We start from the raw sequence: 21,755 nt of genomic DNA, 5'->3' as shown, positions 1-21,755 counted from the left end.
AACAGCCTACTGGCCCCCTGGCGAGGAACTGAGACCCCTGGCCAATGGCCATGTGTGAGAACAACCTTAGACGCAGATTCTCTAGCCCCATTAAAGCCTTCAGATGATGGTAGTATTGGCCAACATCTTGACTGCAGCCTCATGAGACACTTTGAGCCTGAACCACCCAGCTAAATGGCTCCCAAATTCCTGGCCCACAGAAACAATGAGATAGCAAATGTTTGTTGTTTTGAGCCATTAAGTTTGGGGATACATCATTACATAGCAATAGGTAATACACCAGGCTCTTTGACCCTAGTTGCTTAATTCCTACTTATCTATACAATAAAGACAATAATTCCTACCTTTTAGGGTATTATGATAGTTCAGTGATATATACTATATGTCAACAATTCTCAAATTTTTGATTTCCGAACCCTCTTACGCTCTTAAAATTGAGGACCCTAAAGAGCTTTTGTTTATTCTAGTTTTAGTACCTCAGATGCTACAATGCAGGAGACCCAAGTTCGATTCCTGTGTCAGGAAGATGCCCTGGAGAAGGGAATGGCTACTCCCTCCAGTATTCTTACCTAGAGAATCCCATGGAGAGAGGAGACTGACAGGCTACAGTCAATGGGGTCAGACACACTGAGTGACTAACATTTTCATATATCATAATATGTGGTGTTTTTCATACCTGCACTAAAAGTCTATCTTCTTGCACTGGAGAACTGTCATACAACATTCAGTTGGTTGAACATGGATTGCTGCTGCTGCTGCTGCTGCTAAGTCACTTCAGTTGTGTCCGATTCTGTGTGACCCCATAGACGGAGGCCCACTAGGCTCCCCCGTCCCTGGGATTCTCCAGGCAAGAACACTGGAGTGGGTTGCCGTAGAGAAGTATTTATTTATAAATTTCAAGTCGTTTTTACTCTGTAGAATCATTTAGATTTTCCTAAGAAGGAAAGTTATGACCAACCTAGATAGCATATTGAAAAGCAGAGACATTACTTTGCCAACAAAGGTCCATCTAGTCAAGGCTATGGTTTTTCCAGTGGTCATGTATGGATGTGAGAGTTGGACTGTGAAGAAAGCTGAACACTGAAGAATTGATGCTTTTGAACTGTGGTGTTGGAGAAGACTCTTGAGAGTCCCTTGGACTGCAAGAAGATCCAACCAGTCCATCCTAAAGGAGATCAGCCCTGGGTGTTCTTTGGAAGAAATGATACTAAAGCTGAAAGTCCAGTACTTTGGCCACCTCATGTGAAGAGTTGACTCATTGGAAAAGATCCTGATGCTGGGAGGGATTGGGGGCAGGAGGAGAAGGGGACGACAGAGGATGAGATGGCTGGATGGCATCACTCACTCGATGGACGTGAGTTTGAGTGAACTCTGGGAGATAGTGATGGACAGGGAGGCCTGGTGTGCTGCGATTTATGGGGTCGCAAAGAGTCGGACACGACTGAGTGACTGAACTGAAGACTGAATGAGCAGTCCCAAGGGTTTTTTCTTAGAATTTTAAATTGAGAAATTAAAAAAAATACTTTAAAAACAATAATCATTTCATGTTCACAAAATAACATTTTTTATGAAAATAGCTATTTTGAAAATTTAAAAAATCAGTGACCAGTGAGAAGAGCAGCAGTGTTTTGTGTTTTGGCAAATACCTGGACTATCTGGCTTAACCGAAGGCAGCTGGCTTCCACAGGTGTGTCTCCATTCAACCTGTTGCAATATTGTTCTTTCAGGGAAAAAAGAGGACCTCACAGCCCTCCAGGGACCCTCTGACCACACTTTGAAAATCTCTGCTCGGTTCTGGTGTATAGAGTAAGTGTTCAGTCAGTGAAACCTATTATTATTATTAGAAAATGTGTCTTCTACAGAGAAGAAATAGAGCTACATGTGACAGAGTAGGAATAATACCGAGCTGAAGAAAAGGCTCTTGGCTATCAGACTATGGGAATGTAAGCAAGCCTGGTTAGTTCTCTGGCCCCCCGTTTCCTCCTGTATGAACTGGGTAGATTAGGCTTGGGTGCTGATTTTCTCCCTCATAGCTGCCTAAGCTGCAGGCCTCAGCCCCATCTCTTCTTCATACAGAGCAGTCCTGCCAGCGGTTATTTTTCTGCTTAAACTATCTTCGGAGAAAGGTCCCTATGACTAAAAATCATTGAATTCCATGCACTGGTGCTCTCTGGGTCTCCTCTCCACTCTTTCTGCTCCTATGAAATGTATGTGGACAAGTCCTCAGCAGCTCCCGTGTGGGTGAGCTCCTCAGGTGCAGATTCTGGTTCATGCTGGGGGCTGCCGCACAGAACTGAGACCACCTCGTGACTGAATCATGGAGCCCTGCGACTTCAGGCAGAGACAGGTGTGGGCACTTTCACGCTGCTTGACCACATCTCGCCTGAATCAATTCATTACTAATTCTTTACATTTTGCAAAAACAAAAATTAACATGCAACACCCTAGTCTAGGTAAAGCTATTTAGCATAGCAGGTATTCTGCCCATAGTGAGCAGAACCCAAAGAGGGAGTGGAACCATGACGACTGCCCCTAGACCCCTCAGCTTACCGAGCACTGAATCTGGGTGCAGCATCTTGTCTTGAATGGCAATAGGAAACCTTCCACAGTCAATTCCTCTGTGATCTTTTTTCTCCATTTTTTGCTTCCTAAAAAAGATGCATAAGATTCCATAAACATTTAGTACACTGCTAATAGAGATAGTGAAGGAACTGGTAAAAGTGAAATGTGAAATTTCTTAGGTCAGAGCCAGTAACAATGGAGGATGTATGTCATTCTCAACACAGCCAACCCTCAACCCTCTGCCTGCCTGTTTGAGAGCTTTCCTGATGAGAAAGTGCACCCAGCACAATCTGGCCTGGTGAGAACATCTATGTGTGTGTATATTAGATGCTCAGTCGTGCCTGGCTCTTTGCAACCCCATGGACTATAGCCTGCCAGGCTCCTCTGTTCATGGAATTCTCCAGGTAAGAATACTGGAATGGGTAGCCATTCCTTTCTCTAGGGGATCTTCCCGACCCAGGTCTCTCGCATTGCAAGTGGATTCTTTACTGTCTGAGCCACCAGGGAAGCCCAAGAACATGGATACCAAACATTAAATCTGTTTCATTTTCCTGAGGATAATATCTAGTCATCATATACACATACACAATCAGAAATATGAAATACAGAATTATAAAACAGAGTTTTCTTCATATTCATGCTTCAAATTCAGTTCTTATCAGGGGAAGAAGCTATGCTACCTGTTGGTACCAGACCACATGACTTTGTATCCAAAAGTACAAGCTGAGTGATCCAAAAAGTCCTGGATTTTGTTCTGTGTCTCTGGTGACTCAGTGATAAAGAATCTGCCTGACAATGCAGGAGACTCAGGTTCAATCCCTGGGTCAGGAAGATCCTGTGGAGAAGGAAATGGCAACCCACTCCAATATTCTTGCCTAGGAAATTCTGTGGATAGAGGAGCCTGGTGGGTTATAGTCCATGGGGTCACATAGAGTTGAACATGATTTAGTGACTAAATGACAAATATGGGGCTAAAGGCTATGAGACCATTGTTGTTCAGTCACTTGGTTGTGTCCAACTCTTTGTGACCCCATGGCCTGCAGCATGCCAGCACGCCAGGTTTCCCAGTCTTTCACCATCTCCTGGAGCTTGCTCAAACTCACGTCCATTGAGTCAGTGATGCCATCCAATCATCTCATCCTCTGTCATCCCCTTCTTCTCCTGCCCTCAATCTTTCCCAGCATCAGGGTCTTTTCCAGTGAGTCAGCTCTTCCTATCAGGTGGCCAAAGTACTGGAGCTTCAGCTTCAGAATCAGTCCTTCCAACGAATATTCAGGATTGATTTCCTTTGGGACTGACTGGTTTGATCTGTTTGCAGTCCAAGGGACTCTCAAGAATCTTCTCCAACACCACAGTTCAAAAGCATTAATTCTTCGGTGCTCAACCTTCTTTATGGTCCAGCTCTCACATCCATACATGACTACTAGATAAACCACAGCTTTGACAAGATAGATCTTTGTTGGCAAAGTAATGTCTCTGCTTTTTTAATATGTGGTCTAGGTTGGTCATAGCTTTTCTTCCAAGGAGCAAGCATCTTTTAATTTCATGGCTGCGGTCACCGTCCGCAGTGATTTTAGAGTCTGTCACTGTTTTCATTGTTTGCCCATCTATTTGCCATGAAGTGATGGGACCAGATGCCATGATCTTGGTTTTTTGAATGTTGAGTTTTAAGCCAGCTTTTTCACTCTCCTCTTTCACCTTCATCAAGAGGCTCTTTAATTCCTCCTCACTTTCTGCCATAAGGGTGGTGTCATCTGCATATCTGAGGTTATTGATATTTCTCCCTGCAATCTTGATTCCAGCTTGTGCTTCATCTAGCCTGGCATTTCTCATGATGTACTCTGCATAGAAGTTAAATAAGCAGGGTGACAATATACAGCCTTGATGTATTCGTTTCCCAGTTTGGAACCAGTCCGTTGTTCCAGGTCCAACAGTTCTAACTGTTGCTTCTTGACCTGCATACAGATTTCTCAGGAGGCAGGTAAGGCAGGTTTGGTATTTCCATCTCTTTAAGAATTTTCTAGTTTGTTGTGATCCACATAGTCAAAGGTTTTAGCGTAGTCAGTGAAGCAGATATTTTTCTGGAATTCTCTTGCTTTTTCTATGATCCAGCGAAAGTTGGCAATTTGATCTCTGGTTCCTCTGCCTTTTCTATATCTAGCTGTACATCTGGAAGGTCTCAGTACACATACTGTTGAAACATAGCTTGAAGGATTTTGAGCATTACCTTGTTAGCATTTGAAATGAGTGCAATAGTATGGTTGTCTGAGCATTCTTTGGCATTGCCTTTCTTTGGGATTGGAAGGAAAACTGACCTTTTCCAGTCCTGTGGCCATGGCCAAGTTTTCCAAATTTGCTGGCATATTGAGTGCAGCATTTTCACAGCATCATCTTTTAGGATTTGAAATAGCTCAGCTGGAATTCCATCACCTCCAGTAGCTTTGTTCATAGTGATGCTTTGTAGAGACCATGTGGTGTTCATTTTACCGATGCTAAGCCACCACATCAGAAAGATGTGCTATGGTAGTCATACTGGGACACTTCCCCCAGCCATCTGTAGCTTCAGTTTCCCTCCTTCACAGAAACTCTAACTCCTTGAAAGGGATTTTAGTTGATAAAAATTCTTAAGAAAGTTCTAGCTCAGCCCCTAGGATACTGTAATAAGCCCCTAGGGAACGTTGCTCATTCTTAGTGTGGAGGGCACCGTGCCCAAGATATCCTGGACATAGCCAGTGAGTCAGGAATGAGTGTGATTCCCGGAAATGGGGTTTGAGCCTCAGGCCTTGCTTGCAAATGCAGGCTCATCCAACTGTGCCTGGGCCTGCTGCCGGTGGACTCCAACCCTACTTGGAGTCTGTGAGGCTAGGGGCTGAGAAGCCAGGCACTTTCCTGCTTCTTGGAAAAACATGCTCTCCTCCTGAGTCACATATTTTCTCACACCTTATTTTCTGCCTCCACCCTCCTCCTCTGGGGCATGTGAACATCTGCTCTCCAAAGTGGAAAACTTGGATTGCGCTCAAGTGAGCTCAGTCTAATACACGACTTTCTTTTTCCGCCTCTTTGAAACTTCTTTGTGCACTAAAATCTTCTTGCCAAACAGCTAAGGGAAGCTCTACTTGAGAAGACAGTTTTTCAGCAAGACAAAGTTTTTCAGCAATCCAAAATCTCTTAAATCCAAAATTCTGCATCAGACATAAAGGGATAAACATTTTACATGTAGCATAATTGTTATTTATCTGCATGTATATAAATATCCTTCAAACAGTATGTGCATCAGTAGGCTAAATAGATAATACATTCCATCTGAGAGAACTCTAATCTTCTAAAAGAGTAAAGAGTCTATACAGTCTTCTGTTCAATTAATTCCTCAAGGATGATGTAGTTTACCAAGATTTCAAATGATAAACCATGCCTATTGCCAGCAATAGATTTACTGTTAGATCTGATTTTACACTTGGCTGTGTTTTACCTTCTAACTTGTTTGTTATAAAAGAGAAAATGTAGTCTGGAACATTGGTCCCTGTATTGGTACTTAAGTTGTTCTGTGAGGTCTAGACTATAAATTTGGTAGAGAAATATCTAGTACCTTGAATGCTTAATCAGAATGTTTTTAAAATGTCAGACTATTTGTTATTATACTTATTTTTATTACTGTTGTTTAGTTGCTAAGTCATGTCCGACTCTTTGGAGAAGGCAATGGCACCCCACTCCAGTATTCTTGCCTGGGAAATTCCATGGATAGGAGCCTGGTAGGCTGCAGTCCATGTGATCGAGAAGAGTTGGACATGACTGAGCGACTTCACTTTCACTTTTCACTTTAATGCATTGGAGAAGGAAATGGCAACCCAGTCCAGTGTTCTTGCCTGGAGAATCCCAGGGACAGAGGAGCCTGGTGGGCTGCCATCTATGGGGTTGCACAGAGTCGGACACGACTGAACCGACTTAGCAGCAGTAGCAGCAGTCCGACTCTTTGTGACCCCATGGACTCTAGTCCACCAGCCTCCTCTGTCCATGTGATTTCCCAAGCAAGTATACTGGAGTGAGTTGCCACTTCCTCCTCCAGGGGATTTTCCCAACCCAGGAATCAAACCTGAATCTCCTGCATTGGCAGGTGGATTCTTTACCACTGAACCACCAGGGAAGCCCTTTATTATATTTACTAAAAACAAAAAAACAAAAAAAAACACCTCAAAACCTAGATTTTAATTCAATAAATAAAAATAGTGAGCCTGGGTTGACTGAGGGAGTTGGCATTATTCAAGACCCTTCTATCCCTGAGAGTCAAAGCTGATGGTTTATTAGACCGATGGTCCACACCAGATGACACATGGAGATTTTTTAGGGGGTGGAAACTCAATAGAACCCTGATGACAATTACCTATTCCCATGCTGGAATGCTTTCTAACAGGAAACTGCAGTCTTTCAGACCTTGTCACCTGCCTTTATTAGCGTACATTACACACACGTAATTGTGGTAACTAAACTGCCCCTCCCTCCTTGACTTTCAACCTTTCTAAGGTCAATTAGTCAAGGTTTGGCCTCAGTCCACTATACCTCGGAAGCTTGGAGGAGGCACATCTGGCTGATTGATAGAAGCTTCAAATAAATGATTCTGAATCCATGGGGACTAACAGTTGACCTAAGAGTGTTTCAAACCCATAAAGGGTCTCTCCCTAGGGTTTCACATCTACACTTTGTTACCCAGTTTACAGCTTGTCACCTGGATGATTTCTTGCTGAGGGATAGGGGAGAAGTAAACCCTGAGATGTGGAATTAGGCTTATTTCTGGTGGGACTGGGGGACAGAGGTGAGACCCAATAGGGAAGATTTTTCAGTCATTGTGAGGGGAGAGTAGTGAGGGTGGGAGCTAGTATACAGTGGTGTATAATAATCTCCCAGGTGGGCAAGGTTCAAAGGGAGCCTTCAGGCCAAACCACCCTCCATGTGCTGTAGTTGTGATTCTTAACCAAGGGGCCTATCAGAGTCAGGGGAAATTTAAAAGAAATATTCCCACAAGGGCTCCACCCCCGGGAGGCTAATACAGTAGGTGGGGCTGAGGCATATACATTATTTTCAAGTCCCCTGGTAAGGTTGAGGGCCTCCCAAATGATAAAGTGGTAAAGAATCCGCCTGCCAATGCAAGAGATGAGGGGTCCATCCCTGGATCGGGAGGAATCTCTGGAGAAGGAAATGGCTACCCACTCCAGTATTCTTGACTGGAGAATCCCATGGACAGAAGAGCCTGGAGGGCTACAGTCCATGGGGTCACAAAGAATCGGCCACGACTGATGCATCTGAGCGTGCACGGTAAGGTTGAAGCTCTCCCCAGTTGAGGGCCACGGCTAAAGGGATTTGTCAGTTGAGAGAGAGGGCGGCCACTGTGTCCAATCCTGAGGTCTGTGATTCTGTAACTTGGCTCGTGGCTGCTGGTCGTTCAGTGGGTTGATGCCCATCCTCGCTGGAGTTATTATCCCAGAACAGGCTCCCACCCACCCTGGGAATTTAGCAGCCCGGAACCCTCACCACTGAAGTACGCGGAGGCAGAAGGCACAGCTTGCACTGGTCGTCTCTGCACGGTCCTGCCTCCCCGAGGCGGTGCTGGGCTCCTCCTGCACCACAAAACACACACAGATGTGGATGCGACCGAGGATTTGACTCACCCCTCAGGGGCTTGGGCACAGCCCAGCACGCGTGCGGACCCCTCCAGACTCACCATCGCAGGACGCCTCGGCTCTTCTTTCTGGCTTGAGCGAGAGTTGGGGGAGGAGGGGGCGGGGTTTCTGTGCTGTAATAGCCTAGGGCTTACAGAAAGGAAGATTCCACCCTGCCTTGACTTCCTTCCTTCTCCAGACGTTTAAAAGTCTAGTTTACAGATGACAGAACACTCCCCCAACACACACCCCGTCTTTTTCTCTTTCCTTTGGTTTCGAATTACCCCAAACTCCACTAGAGGATGAAGAGACTGACGATGGTTTTTAAATCCTTCAATGACTTAAATCTGATCACTGTTCAGCAGAGTCTAAAAGCCTTTCCAAAGCACTGTATTCAACTGCGAATTAAAACAAGGTTTAGAGACTGTCTAGAGGCCTAAATTATTGTTTATATGTCCCCGTTTAACACACACCCAAACATCACACTACGGAACTGAAAGGGCTGACACCACCCTTGCTATGGTTTTACCCTTTATGTAAACAAAAAAATAAACACTTTTCTCACCATTACAAACAATGGTGAGAAAGAAGCATCATTGTACAAATAGAATGTTTTGTACAGTGTACAAAACATTTCCATATTTTGAATTACTTCCTTAGGAAGTGTCTGGGTCAAAGGTTGTGAACGTGTTTGTGTGATGATACACGTGGCCTGATTGCTTTCCACCAAAGCTGCACGAACTGCATGGGCAGCTTGCTTGGCCACACCTTCCTCTGCATCAGGAATTATCTCTTGAAAATGTTCTGGTTCATTTAAAAAGTAGGAGTGGCTCCTTGTGTTATGAACATTTCATCTGTTGTTAAAGGAAATAAGTGTTTCCCCATATGTTTATTTATTGGTCGTATTCCCTACTTGTGACTTTTAGTTATTTTTTTATCCATCACTTTTTTGGAGGGTTTCAGTGTTTTCTTATTGGCAAAAATGTGTTGATCGTTCCTTGTGCCAGGTGCCTCTCATATCGTCTCCTTTATCCCTTCCCACCATCCTGGCAGGTTGTCCTCATTTTAGTGATGAATAATCTGAGACTCAGAGAGTTTAAGCTGCTTGTCAGGGTCACACCGAGTGAGTGACCTAGCCGGCATCTGAGCCCTTCCCAAATACTTGTGTCATTAACCACACATCTATGGCTCTTTCGTACCTGTGTCAGAGCACTTTGTATGATAAAGATCTCAATAGTGAGCACTGATTGCTCTTAGTGTTTTCTAGGTTGTCCACCTTTCTTAAAAATATTGACTGTGGTTTTGCAAACATTAACTGAAATGTTGATACTGTCAAAGAGGTGGTAGAAATGGCCAAGAAACATACAAAAATGGGTAAATTTTACAAACAGTCAAAGAAATACAGATTAGCACATTATCAGTTTTCACTTATCACTTTAGTGAAGGTTGAAAAAAAATAGATGCCCTGGTTTGGCTCAGGCTGAAGACACCTTCATTCCCAGGCACTGCCGTGGCCACCACTTTGCTAAAGTCAAGTTTATCAAATTTTCGCTATGTACCTTTTGAACCATCATCTGCAATCCTAGATTTTTCTCCAAAGGAACTAATCAACTCTGGCCAAATGTTTCCATGTTAAATGATTTTACTGAAGCAGTGTTTATCCTATCAAAGAACCAGAAACAATTGAATGTCCATCAATAAGAGATTGGTTTAATAAGTCAGGGTCTACCCATACAATGAAATACAAAGCAGTGCTTAAAAATGCAGCTGTAGGTTTACTCAATAACAGTTGAGAGGCCCCCAATATAATGTTAAATTTAAAAAGTATATTATAAAACAATACATGTATGACCCCACTTTTGCAAAAAGCATGTGTATCAGAGAAAAAAGACCAGTTTTTCTCCCAGAGAAATGTTCCTTTTTATACTTTTCTCTGTTTTCTGATTTTTTTTTTTTTGCTATGAACCTGTATAGTTATAATTTAAAAAATAATGAGGCTTTTTTTTTTAACTTCACTCTCCCTCTGTGTTTTCTTTTATCACTCATAGGCCTACAGGGGATACCCCTGCACTTCAGATTTCCCTGGTAACTCAGATGGTAAAGAGTCTGCCTGCAGTGCAGGAGACCTGGATTCGATCCTGAGTTGGTAAGATCCCCGGAGGAGAGCATGGCAACCCACTCCAGTATTCTTGCCTGGAGAATCCGTGGGTAGAGGAGCCTGGTGGGCTACAGTCGATGGAGTCTCAAAGAGTCGGACACAACTGAGAGACTAACACTTTCACTTTCACTATATTAGAAGAATGTAGAGGGGTGCCCTCTACCCGAGTTGGGAGACTTGGGATCCAGTATCCCCCGTCATTTGTGCTGGACAAGTCTCTTCACCTTTGTAAGCTTTCAACTTTTTTCTTCAAGAAGTCTTTGCAAGCAGCAAAGTTCTGAACCAGCAGAATTATTATTGTCTACAGCTTATTATAAATTTGTCATTATTATTTTAGGCCCAGGGGTTTTTAATCCCAGTATTTCCAATTCCTTTATAATGGAATTATCTCAAAATGTGGTCCCCAAACCAACAGCATTGGCATCAGTTGGGAGCTTGTTAGAAATGCAGAACTGTAGGCTCACCCCAGACCTGTTGAATCAAAGCCAGAATACAGTAAGACCTGCAGGTGAGTCCTCGACACCCTGCAGTTGGAGACAAGCTCTGATCTAGAACAACTGCCTCAGGAAGCTTTCTCCTGCGTGCTCAGAGAGTGGGGAGGGTTAGCCATGTGGGCAGCTCTCACCAGCACTAACATCCAGGACACCCATTAGAACGAGAGCTAAGTGGTCTTAATTATGCTAATTTCAGAGTCGCAGGCAGCCATACTGGGTGGGCAAAAGTGCCAAGGCAATGAGCTGAACGGAGCCAGGACGGGGCTCCTAGATGCTACCCTGGAGCAGAAGACAACCTCACGGCCATTTACTCTGGTTAGTCTGTTTTGTTTTGTTGTTGTTGTTTTTTAAAAAGCAGTTTGAATTTTAGAGTCAGTTCTTGAGCCCCACTTTGGGGGATTATTCGGCTTTTGTTTAGTCTGGTGAAGTCATTGAGAATTTAATTTCAGTACTCCGGGGATGGTGGGAAGGAGTAGCCTGAAGTAGAGTGTGGTGGGGACGTCAAGCGACCACTTGCCTTTTTCTTACCCTCCCTCCTCCAGAAGCCTTTGTGCAGAGGGTTCCCCCCAAGCCAGGCAGCCAGGCTCCCGTGGAACCCACTGTCCACTTCTCCCTCTTGAATCCTCAGGAGGAGCCCGTCGATGCACTCTTTGCTAGGGCTGCGGGGCCAGCTCCTCAGAAGAGGGGGCCTCCTGTCCCCTCTGGGAACCCTACAGAACGGCTGGAGTGGTCCTTGAGTAACTGGGGAGCCGCAAGAGGACTTGCCCTTAGGGCTGCAGTCCCATAGGAATGGACTCAAATCAGTTCTGTGTCCTTAAGGCATTGCATTCTCTTGCCTCGAGTCCCCTTCCCCAGACTCCTCACCTAGCTGCCTCCTCCTCATCCCCCAGTACTCAATTCACATCTCACCTCTGACCCTAACCTCCCCCAGTGAGTTACTTTTGGTCAAATCCCATCATGACCAAGGTAGCTACCCCCAGGTAATATAGTTACTATGAGCCAGGTCCTGTCTTAAGTATATATATTAACTCACTTAAATATCCTCATTACATCATTAAAATTTCCAAGAAGCTGCCAGGTGAAGCCAATGCTGCTAGTCTTGGGACCAACTTTGAGATATTTCATTATAAACACACTAGAAATACTGGGATTAAAAACCCCTGGATCTAAAATGATAATGACAAAATTATAGCAAACATAATAGTTATCCTGGTTCACACCTTTACAGTTTGCAAAGTCTTTTTGCTGAAGAAGAGTTGGAAGCTTAGATAGGTATTATTAGCCTCACTTTACACAGGAAGAAACAGGCTCAGAGAGGTTACATAACTTTCTTAAGGTCACAAAGCTGATCAGTGACAGAGCCTGGATTTGAACCCAGACAGTCTGACTTCAGAGTCATAAAAATGCATTATTACTGGCACCTGCATAACACTTTTAACATTCTGTAGTTCCCCGTTAATTTTATCTGTTCATTGCATGTGTCCCTCACAGAAATGTAAGCATCTTGACAGTGATTTGTCTGTCTTATTAATATTGTATCCCTAATACTTAGAAAAGTGCCTAACATTTAGCAATAAATATTTGCTGAATGAATAGGTAATACTAGCAGTAGACTCTCTTTTCAGGGCTATTTATCACAAAGTTATAGAGTCCTCATCATCTTGCAACAGTTGCTGTAAACTTGGGACCCATTAAGAGCAAACCCATACCTCATGGAGTGCTGACCAGGAGGCTGGGCTGCCTCACTAGGCTCGTTCACACCATGCTGAAGCTAACTGGCTCAGGACGAGAGAGAGAACCAGCTGTGAACCTTTGAGATCATTTGTTAAAACCACCCTGGCTCAGAGTTTACTATACTGAGTGTGCACTCCATATTGGGCATTCACTTAAATGTTTGGGCTGCAAAGATGAGTACAAAGGTGCAAGACAAATGAGACACAGTTGTATGGGGACACAGAGGCTGGGGCAAAGAATTCTGCCTTGGGGCGGGTGGCTGTGCATCAGGGTCAGGTCATATAAATGGCCTAACTCTGAAGATGAGGCTTGAATGAATGGGATTTTGCCAGGTCGGATTTTGTAAGTGTTCTGAGGAGGCAAACCTAACTTGTTTGGAAGGGCTAACATTTGTATAATCTTCAACACCTGTCTGGAATGCAAAAGTAGGAAGTCAAGAGATACCTGGAGTAACATGCAAATTTGGCCTTGGAGTACAAAATGAAGTAGGGCAAAGGCTAACAGAGTTTTGCCAAGAGAACGCACTGGCCACAGCAAACACCCTCTTCCAACAAGAGAAGACTCTACACGTGGACATCACCAGATGGTCAATACCAAAATCAGATTGATTATATTCTTTACAGCTAAAGGTGGAGAAGCTCTATACAGTCAGCAAAAACAAGACCAGGAGCTGACTGTGGCTCAGATCATGAACTCTGTATTGTAAAATTCACACTTAAATTGAAGAAAGTAGGGAAAACCACTAGACCATTCAGGTATGACCTAAATCAAATCCCTTATTATTATTTGTAAGGAATTTGACAAACAGATTCAAGGTGGAAGTGACAAACAGATTCAAGAGATTAGATCTGATAGACAGAGTGCCTGAAGAACTATGGATGGAGGTTTGTGACATTGTACAGGAGGAAGTGATCAAGACCATCCCCAAGAAAAAGAAATGCAAAATGGCAAAATGGTTGTCTGAGGAGGCCTTACAAATAGCTGTGAAAAGAAGCTAAAGGCAAAGGAAAAAAGGAAAGATATACTCATTTGAATGCAGAGTTCCATAGAATAGCAAGGAGAGATAAGAAAGACTTTCTAAGTGATCTATGCAAAGAAACAGGAAAACAATAGAATGGGAAAGACTAGAGATCTATTTAAGGAAATTAGAGATACCAAGGGAATATTTTATGCAAAGATGGGCACAATAAAGGACAGAAATGCTATGGACTTAACAGAAGCAGAAGATATTAAGAGGTAGCAAGAATATACAGAAGAACTATACAAAAAATATCTTAATAGCTCAGATAACTACCATGGGGTGATCACTCACCTAGAACCAGTCATCCTGGAGTGTGAAGTCAAGTGGACCTTAGGAAGCGTCTCTATGAACAAAGCTACTGGAGGTGATAGAATTCCAGATGCTGCTGCTGATGCTGTGAAAGTGTTGCACTCAATATGCCAGTAAATTTGGAAAACTTGGCAGTGGCCACAGGACTGGAAAAGATCAGTTTTCATTCCAATCCCCAAAAAAGGCAATGCCAAAGAATGTTCAAACTACTGCACAATTGTGCTTATCTCACATGCTAGCAAATTAAGGCTCAAAATTCTCCAAGCCAGGCTGCAACAGTATGTGAACCGTGAACTTCCAGATGGTCAAGCTGGATTCAGAAAAAGCAGAAGAACCAGAGATCAAACTGCCAACATCTGTTGACTCATCAAAAAAGCAAGAGAGTTCCAGAAAAACATCTACTTCTGCTTTATCGACTACACCAAAGCCTTTGACTGTGTGAATCACAACAAACTGTGGCAAATTCTGAAAAAGATGGGAATACCAGACCACCTGACCTCCCTCCTGAGAATTCTGTATGCAAGTCAAGAAGCAGCAGTTAGAAATGGACATGGGACAACAGACTGGTTCCAAATCAGGAAAGGAGGATGTAAAGGCTGTATATTGTCACCCTGCTTATTTAACTTCTATGAAGAATACATCATGAGAACTGCTGGACTGGATGAAGCACAATCTGGAATCAGGATTGCCGGGAGAAATATCAATAACCTCAAATATGTAGATGAAACCACTCTATGGCAGAAAGCAAAGAAGAACTAAAGAGCCTCTTGATAAAGGTGAAAGAGGAGAGTGAAAAAGTTGTCTTAAGCTCAACATTTAGAAAACTAAGATCGTGGCATCCCGTCCCATCACTTCATGGCAAATAGATGGGGAAACATTATAGGGAGAGCCTTTCTTTTTTGGGCTCCAAAATCACTGCAGATGGTGACTGCAGTCATGAAATTAAAAGATGCTTGCTCCTTGGAAGAAAGGCCATGGCCAACCTAGACAGCGTATTAAAAAGCAGAGACATTACTTTGCCAAAAAAGGTCTGTCTAGTCAAAGCTATGGTTTTTCCAGTGGTCATGTGTGGATATGAGAGTTGGACTATAAAGAAACTGAGCGTCGAAGAATTGATGCTTTTGAACTGTGGTGTTGGAGAAGACTCTTGAGAGTCCCTTGGACTGCAAAGAGATCCCAACCAGTCCATCCTAAAGGAAATCATTCCTGAATATTCATTGGAAGGACTGATGTTGAAGCTGAAACTCCAGTACTTTGGCCACCTGATGTGAAGAACTGACTCATTTGAAAAAATCCCGATGCTGGAAAAAATTGAGGGCAGGAGGAGAAGGGGATGACAGAGGAGGAGATGGTTGGATGGCATCACCGACATGATGGACGTGAGTTGAGCAAACTCCCGGGGTTGGTGATGGACAGGGAAGCCCGATGTGCTACAGTCCATGGGGTCGCAGAGTCAGACACAACTGAGTAACTGAACTGATCTGAACATACATCCTGTCCTTAACTCTGACTAAAATCTACTTAAATTTGAGTAACATCCACAATCATTCAGATGTTTCCATTTGTTGGAATTTTAATTTGGTCTGAAATGGTCTTATATTTGAGGTTACAAAAAGAATGGAGAGACTGTGGTGATCAATTTGAATTCGTGATCTTGCATACATAGACAATCCAAAAGAATTTAACTTGAGAGAAAGAAAACGTAGAAGTGGACTCGTGGAAAATAGTTCTTTCAGTGAGTATGCTATTATGTAGCAGGGAGAGTACAAAGCTATTAAGAAGAAAAATGATTTCTTCCAGGCACACACAATCTACAAAAATGTTATTATTCATCCAGAAGAAATAGTTCTTCAGCAGTTCATCTGTTTAAGCTGCACTGTTACATCCTAAACCAATAAGAAATTTCAAAAACCAACACTTGAAATAGCTTCTAATTTTTAAAATCTGGTTCTACTTTAAATAATGATTCATAGGCCTTTGGAAAGTTAAATTTTCATGGAATGTTAAGATAGAATTCAGTGATTCCATGAATTAGGATTCTATACATACATAAAAACCATTTTTCCTGGCATGAAATTAGCTGTAGGTTGCTGTATTACCTCATTTAAGGGTGGAGAGGATGTGAATGACAAGTCATCCAGGTTGATCGGAGAATTCACGGGAAGAGACACAGCTGAAGTACATTTGCTTTTATAAATTTTTTCTTTAAAATCTTTAAGTAGCATCTCCAACTTGAAGATTTCACCTTCTACTTTTCTAGGTAAATATAAACAAACAGGCATCTTATGGGGTATGCAGTCCATATTGTTACTAGTAACAACAGTTCTTGAATATAGCATTGATTTACATTTTTAAGGTGGTCTGTCTTCAGACAGGAAGGATGATGGACCCTGACAGACATCCTGTTTATAGTTTCACTTCAAAGGCCTGGATTCTTCTCTTTCTTTTCTTCCAGTTTTATGGAGATATAATTGACATACAGGACTGGATAAATTTAAGGTGTACAGCATAAAGATTTGACTTTCATCATGAAATAATTATCACAAGTTTAGTGAACATCCATCATCTCATATAGACATAATATTAAATAAAAAATATTTTATGTGTGTGATGAGAACTCTTAGGACTTACTCTCAACTTCCTTATAACATACGGAACTGTTAATTATATTATGTTGTATATTTCTAATTCTTATTTTGTTATTCATTAGCTGTGTATCCTTGGGCAGATTATTTAATCTTTCTGTGTCTCAACTATGAGATAATACCCTGCTTATGTGGATCTGATTATTTTGACGTCCCTTACAGTAAGTTCTAGGAGCTATAATTCTGAGAAAATAATGATTTATATGACTTGAAAAAGAATTACATGAAAAATCTGAGTAATTTAATAAGCTTGATCCATAGGTATATGTACATATAGGTATATGTGTATGTATGTATAGTTTAGGGCTTCCCTGATGGCTCAGATGGTAAAGAATCTGCCTCCAAGGCAGGAGATTCCATGTGCACATACAAATATAAGTATATATATTTTGCCCCCAAAGAATTAATTTTCCCCAAATTCATTAAAATTATACAATTTTATCTATTACCCCCCCAAAAAAAGTATCAATAAATTCCAAAACTTTAAAAATTATATCACAGCTGTCTCACTCACTAAGATCAAAAACAATGCAAAGGTGTTCCTTCTTACCACTCCTATTCAACACTGTACTGGAAGTGCGACCTAACGCAATAAGACAAGGAAAGGAAATAAAGAGTACACATTGGAAAGGAAGAAATAAAATTGTCCATAGATGACATGATAGGGTAGAAAATTCAAGAGAAGCAACCAAAAAACTTTGAAACTCGTAAGCAATTATAGTGAAGTTGCAGGGTGTAAGGTTAATATATAAAAGTCAATCACTTTCCTAAATATCTTTGCTGAACAAGTGGAATTTGAAATTAAAAACATAGTATCATTTGCATTTAGATCCAAAAAATTAAATGTGGATTGGCCAGAAAGTTCATTTGGATTTCTCATATTATTGTACAGAAAAACCTGAAGGAACTTTTTGTCCAACTCAAAACTTAGGTATGCTATGCTAAGTCACTTCAGTCGTTTCCGACTCTGTGCGACCCCATAAACTTAGGTATAAATCTAACAAAATGTGCACAAGATCATTATGGAGAAAACTGCAATACTCTGGGTGAAATCACAAAAGCAAATAAATGGAGAGATGTTACACATCCATGGATTGAAAGAGTTGATAGTATCGAGATGTCTGTTCTTCCCAACTTGATCTTAACCAATCCTAGTAAAAAAAAATTCTGGCAACTTCTTTTGTGGCTATTGACAAACTTATCTAAAGTTTATATGTAGAGACAAAAGACCTGGACCAGTCAACACAACACTGAAAGATAAGAACAAGTTGGAGGACTGACAGGACTCAACCACGAGACTTACTCTAAAGCTATAGAAATAAGGCAATGTAGTATTGATGAAGCGCAAGACTAACAGATCAGCGGAACAGAAAGCCCATAAATAGACCCACATATAATTAGTCAGCTGATATTTCGCAAAGGAGTAAAGTCAATAGAATTGAGCAAAGATAATCTTTTCAATAAATGGTGCTGGGACAATTGGACATTCATTACAAAAAAATCAATCTAGATACAGACCTTATACTCTTCACAAAAATCAACTCGGAATGGATCATAGGCCAGGAATAGAAGGATCATGTTTAGGTATCGAATGAGTTTTTTTTTTTTTTTTTTTTTTAATGTTCCTGAAGAGTTACCTAAAGTCTTCTTTGTTGAACTCACCCATAATCCCACTTGGATTAGGTGCCTTTGGGAGATTTTTTGTTTCTAGAAACAAACTAGATCTTTTCTAGTTTCCTCTTGTTTTTAGTCTTTTGGGATTTCCTACCTCTTTTTGAGTAGATTTTAATAATTTATATTTTCCCAGAGACTTGTCTATTTCATCCAGATTTTAAAAGGTGTTGATAGGAAGTTGTTCAATCCCAGTCAATCTAAAATTTTTCTTCTGGTATTTTTCCATTCTCATTCTTAATATTATTTATGCTTTCCACTCAAACTTTCCATTGGCTATTTTATAGATATTTTCAAAGAAACTATTTTATTTTATTGATCAAATTATTGTAAATTGTATTTATTGCTTCTTTTAGGAATCTCTTCCTTTTGGAAGTTTATTTTATTGTTCTTTTTCTGCTTTCCTGGTTTGAGTACTTAGTTTATTGATTTTGAACTTTACCCCCCCCCCCATATTAAATACATTTTAAAACAATATTTTCTTCAAAGTATTGTGGTTTTTTTAGCTACAATACATTGGTTTTCATATGTGCTTTTCTCATTTATTATTGACTTGTAGATTAGTGTGTGTGTGTATGGCAGAAAGTGAAGAGGAACTAAAAAGCCTCTTGATGAAAGTGAAAGAGGAGAGTGAAAAAGTTGGCCTACAGCTCAACATTCAGAAAACAAAGATCATGGCATCCGGTCCCACCACTTCATGGGAAATAGATGGGGAAACAGTGTCAGACTTTATTTTTTGGGGCTCCAAAATCACTGCAGATGGTGACTGCAGCCATGAAATTAAAAGACGCTTACTCCTTGGAAGGAAAGTTATGACCAACCTAGATAGCATATTCAAAAACAGAGACATTACTTTGCCAACAAAGATCCGTCTAGTCAAGGATATGGTTTTTCCAGTGGTCATGTATGGATGTGAGAGTTGGGCTATAAAGAAAGCTGAGTGCCAAAGGATTGATGCTTTTGAACTGTGGTTTTGGAGAAGACTCTTGAGAGTCCCTTGGACTGCAAGGAGATCCAACCAGTCCATTCTAAAGGAGATCAGCCCGGGGATTTCTTTGGAAGGAATGATGCTAAAGCTGAAAGTCCAGTACTTTGGCCACCTCATGCGAAGAGTTGACTCATTGGAAAAGATTCTGATGCTGCGAGGGATTGAGGGCAGGAGGAGAAGGGGACGACAGAGGATGAGATGGCTGGACGGCATCACTGACTCGATGGACATGAGTCTGAGTGAACTCCAGGAGTTGGTGATGGACAGGGAGGCCTGGTGTGCTGCGATTCATGGGGTTGCAAAGAGTAGGACACGACTGAGCGACTGAACTGAAGTGAACTGAACTGTAGATTAGTCCTAATATTGATTTTTATTTAATGCAATAATTATTTAGATGTGTTAATATTTTCCCAGTTAGTACTTTTTTTAGAGAAGTTTTAGCTTCTCAGCAAAAGTGAGAGGAAGATACAGAGATTTCCCATATATTCTCTGCCTCTACACATGCAGAGCCTTCACCATTATTGACACCCACTCAAGGTGGTACATGTGCTATAACTGATGAACCTACATTGACACATCATATCACCCAAAGTCTATAGTTTTACATTGGGATTCACTCTTGGTGTTGTATATTCTATGTTTGAACAAATGTATAATATGTATCCATCTTTATGATATCATGTAGAGTGTTTTCACTGCCCCAAAAATCCTTTGTACTCCACTTATTCAAACTTCACCGATCCCTACCGCCAGCAACCACTGATATTTTTATTGTTGCCATAGTCTTGCCTTTTCCAGAATTTCATATAATTGAAAGCATGCAATATGTAGCCTTTTCAGATCAGCTTTTTTCTCAGTATTAAGCATTTAGGTTTTCTCCATGTCTTTGCTAACTTGATAGCTCATTTTCTTTTAGCACAAATGATGTCCCACTGTCAGAACATACCATAGTTATTAGTATGGTCCATCTATTGAAGGACATCTTGGTTGCTTCCAAGTTTTGACGATTCTGAATACAGCTGCTTGAAACATTTGTGTGCATGTTTTTGGACATAAGTTTTTATCTCCTTTGTGTAAGTACCAAGGAGTGTGATTGCTAGATCATATGGTAAGAGTATGTTTAGTTTTGAAAGAAACCACCAAATTGTCTTCCAAAGTGGCTACAGCGTTTTGCATTCCCACCAGCAATAAAGGAGAGTTCCTACTGGACGACATGCTCACCAGCATTTGGTGCTTTTAGCATTCCAGATTCGGGGCACTCTAACAGTGTGTGTAGTTGTATCTCATTGTTTTAATTTGCATTTCCCTGATGACATACAACATGGAACATCTTTTCATATGTGTTTTTGCCATCTTTTACATATGCGTATTTCCCTTTTCTGTATTTTCTTCAGTGAGGTATTAAGATCTTTAGCACTTTTTTATTGGGTTGTTAGTTTTCTTATTGTTGTAAGAGTTCTTTGTGTGTTTTGGATGACTATCTTTTATCAGAAGTGGCTTTTGCCAATATTTTCTCCCAGTCACTGTCTTGTCTTCTCATTCCTTTTACATAGTCTTTCACAGAGCACACCTTTTAAATTTTAATGAAGTCTAGCTTATCAATTATTTATTGTATAGGTGGTGCCTTGATGTTGTATCTCAAAAATAATCACCATAACAAAGGTCACCCGGGTATTCTCCTGTCTTATCTTTTAGGGGTTTTATGGTTTTGCCTCCCCCAAAGGCCCCAAATCCAAGTGGGATTATATGAGAGTTCAACAAAGATGTTAAGTAATGCTTCTGGAACACAAAAAGAAAAGGGAAAATATCCCAACTCACTCTATAGATAAACATTAGGGTATTTATTAATATATTTCATTATATTAATAAATTAAAGGAGATTAAGTAGATTTCTAGATCCCATGAGTTAAACTTCTTCCTAAATTAAAAAAAAAATCTCACTTTAGTAATCCAGGAATAGAAGGAAACTTTCTTGATAAAGCTTATCTACTTGAACCTACAGCAATCCTCATACCCAATAACATTTGGAAGAAATCCCAGTACCATTAGGAATATGAGAAGAATGATTGCTTTCACTAGTATTGTGATTATTCCGTACTGTTTTGGAAAAAATAGCAAATGAAGTAAAGAAATGTGATATAGAAAAGTTGGAGAGAAGTAAAGATATATAAATATTTAAGGAGAAAAAGGAAGATGAGGGGACCTATCATTTGCAGATGCTACGATTGTCATACCTAAAAACTAAGACAATCAACTGAAAATCAGTGAAATATTAAGAGCAGAATTGCATCAGGTAGCCCCACATAAGTTAAATTTACAATTTTCTTTATTTCCTGTATATGAATTACAGAAAACATCCATTAACAACACAGAGAAAAGTCTAAAATAGCTAAGAACAAATTTAACAAAACGTGTATAAAATCTACATGAAAAAAACTTGCTGGAGATGTTTTCATGGGAATAGGATGAGAATACTCATTGCAAAGATTTTAACTTTTCCTGAACTAATCTATAAATTCAGT

General features: G+C 41.0%; 1 protein-coding gene across 1 annotated transcript in view; it reads right to left on the bottom strand.

Annotated features, from left to right (window-relative positions):
- AKNAD1 (AKNA domain containing 1) overlaps positions 1–21,755 on the bottom strand; it is a 45,473-nt gene that overhangs the window by 6,656 nt on the left and 17,062 nt on the right. Inside the window, exons 6-10 of the mRNA XM_027538238.1 lie at positions 16,029–16,185; positions 8,901–9,003; positions 8,276–8,403; positions 8,086–8,171; positions 2,551–2,648 (exon numbers count right to left, since the gene is read on the bottom strand). Of these exons, the coding sequence (XP_027394039.1) occupies positions 2,551–2,648; positions 8,086–8,171; positions 8,276–8,403; positions 8,901–9,003; positions 16,029–16,185 (572 nt within the window). The remainder of the gene's footprint in view (positions 1–2,550; positions 2,649–8,085; positions 8,172–8,275; positions 8,404–8,900; positions 9,004–16,028; positions 16,186–21,755) is intronic.

Source organism: Bos indicus x Bos taurus, chromosome 3 (genome assembly GCF_003369695.1).
Source record: "Bos indicus x Bos taurus breed Angus x Brahman F1 hybrid chromosome 3, Bos_hybrid_MaternalHap_v2.0, whole genome shotgun sequence".
NCBI classification, from domain to species: Eukaryota; Metazoa; Chordata; class Mammalia; order Artiodactyla; family Bovidae; genus Bos; species Bos indicus x Bos taurus.
The sequence above is the reverse complement of the archived record's forward strand: the minus strand, read 5'-3'. Positions and strand labels throughout refer to the sequence as shown.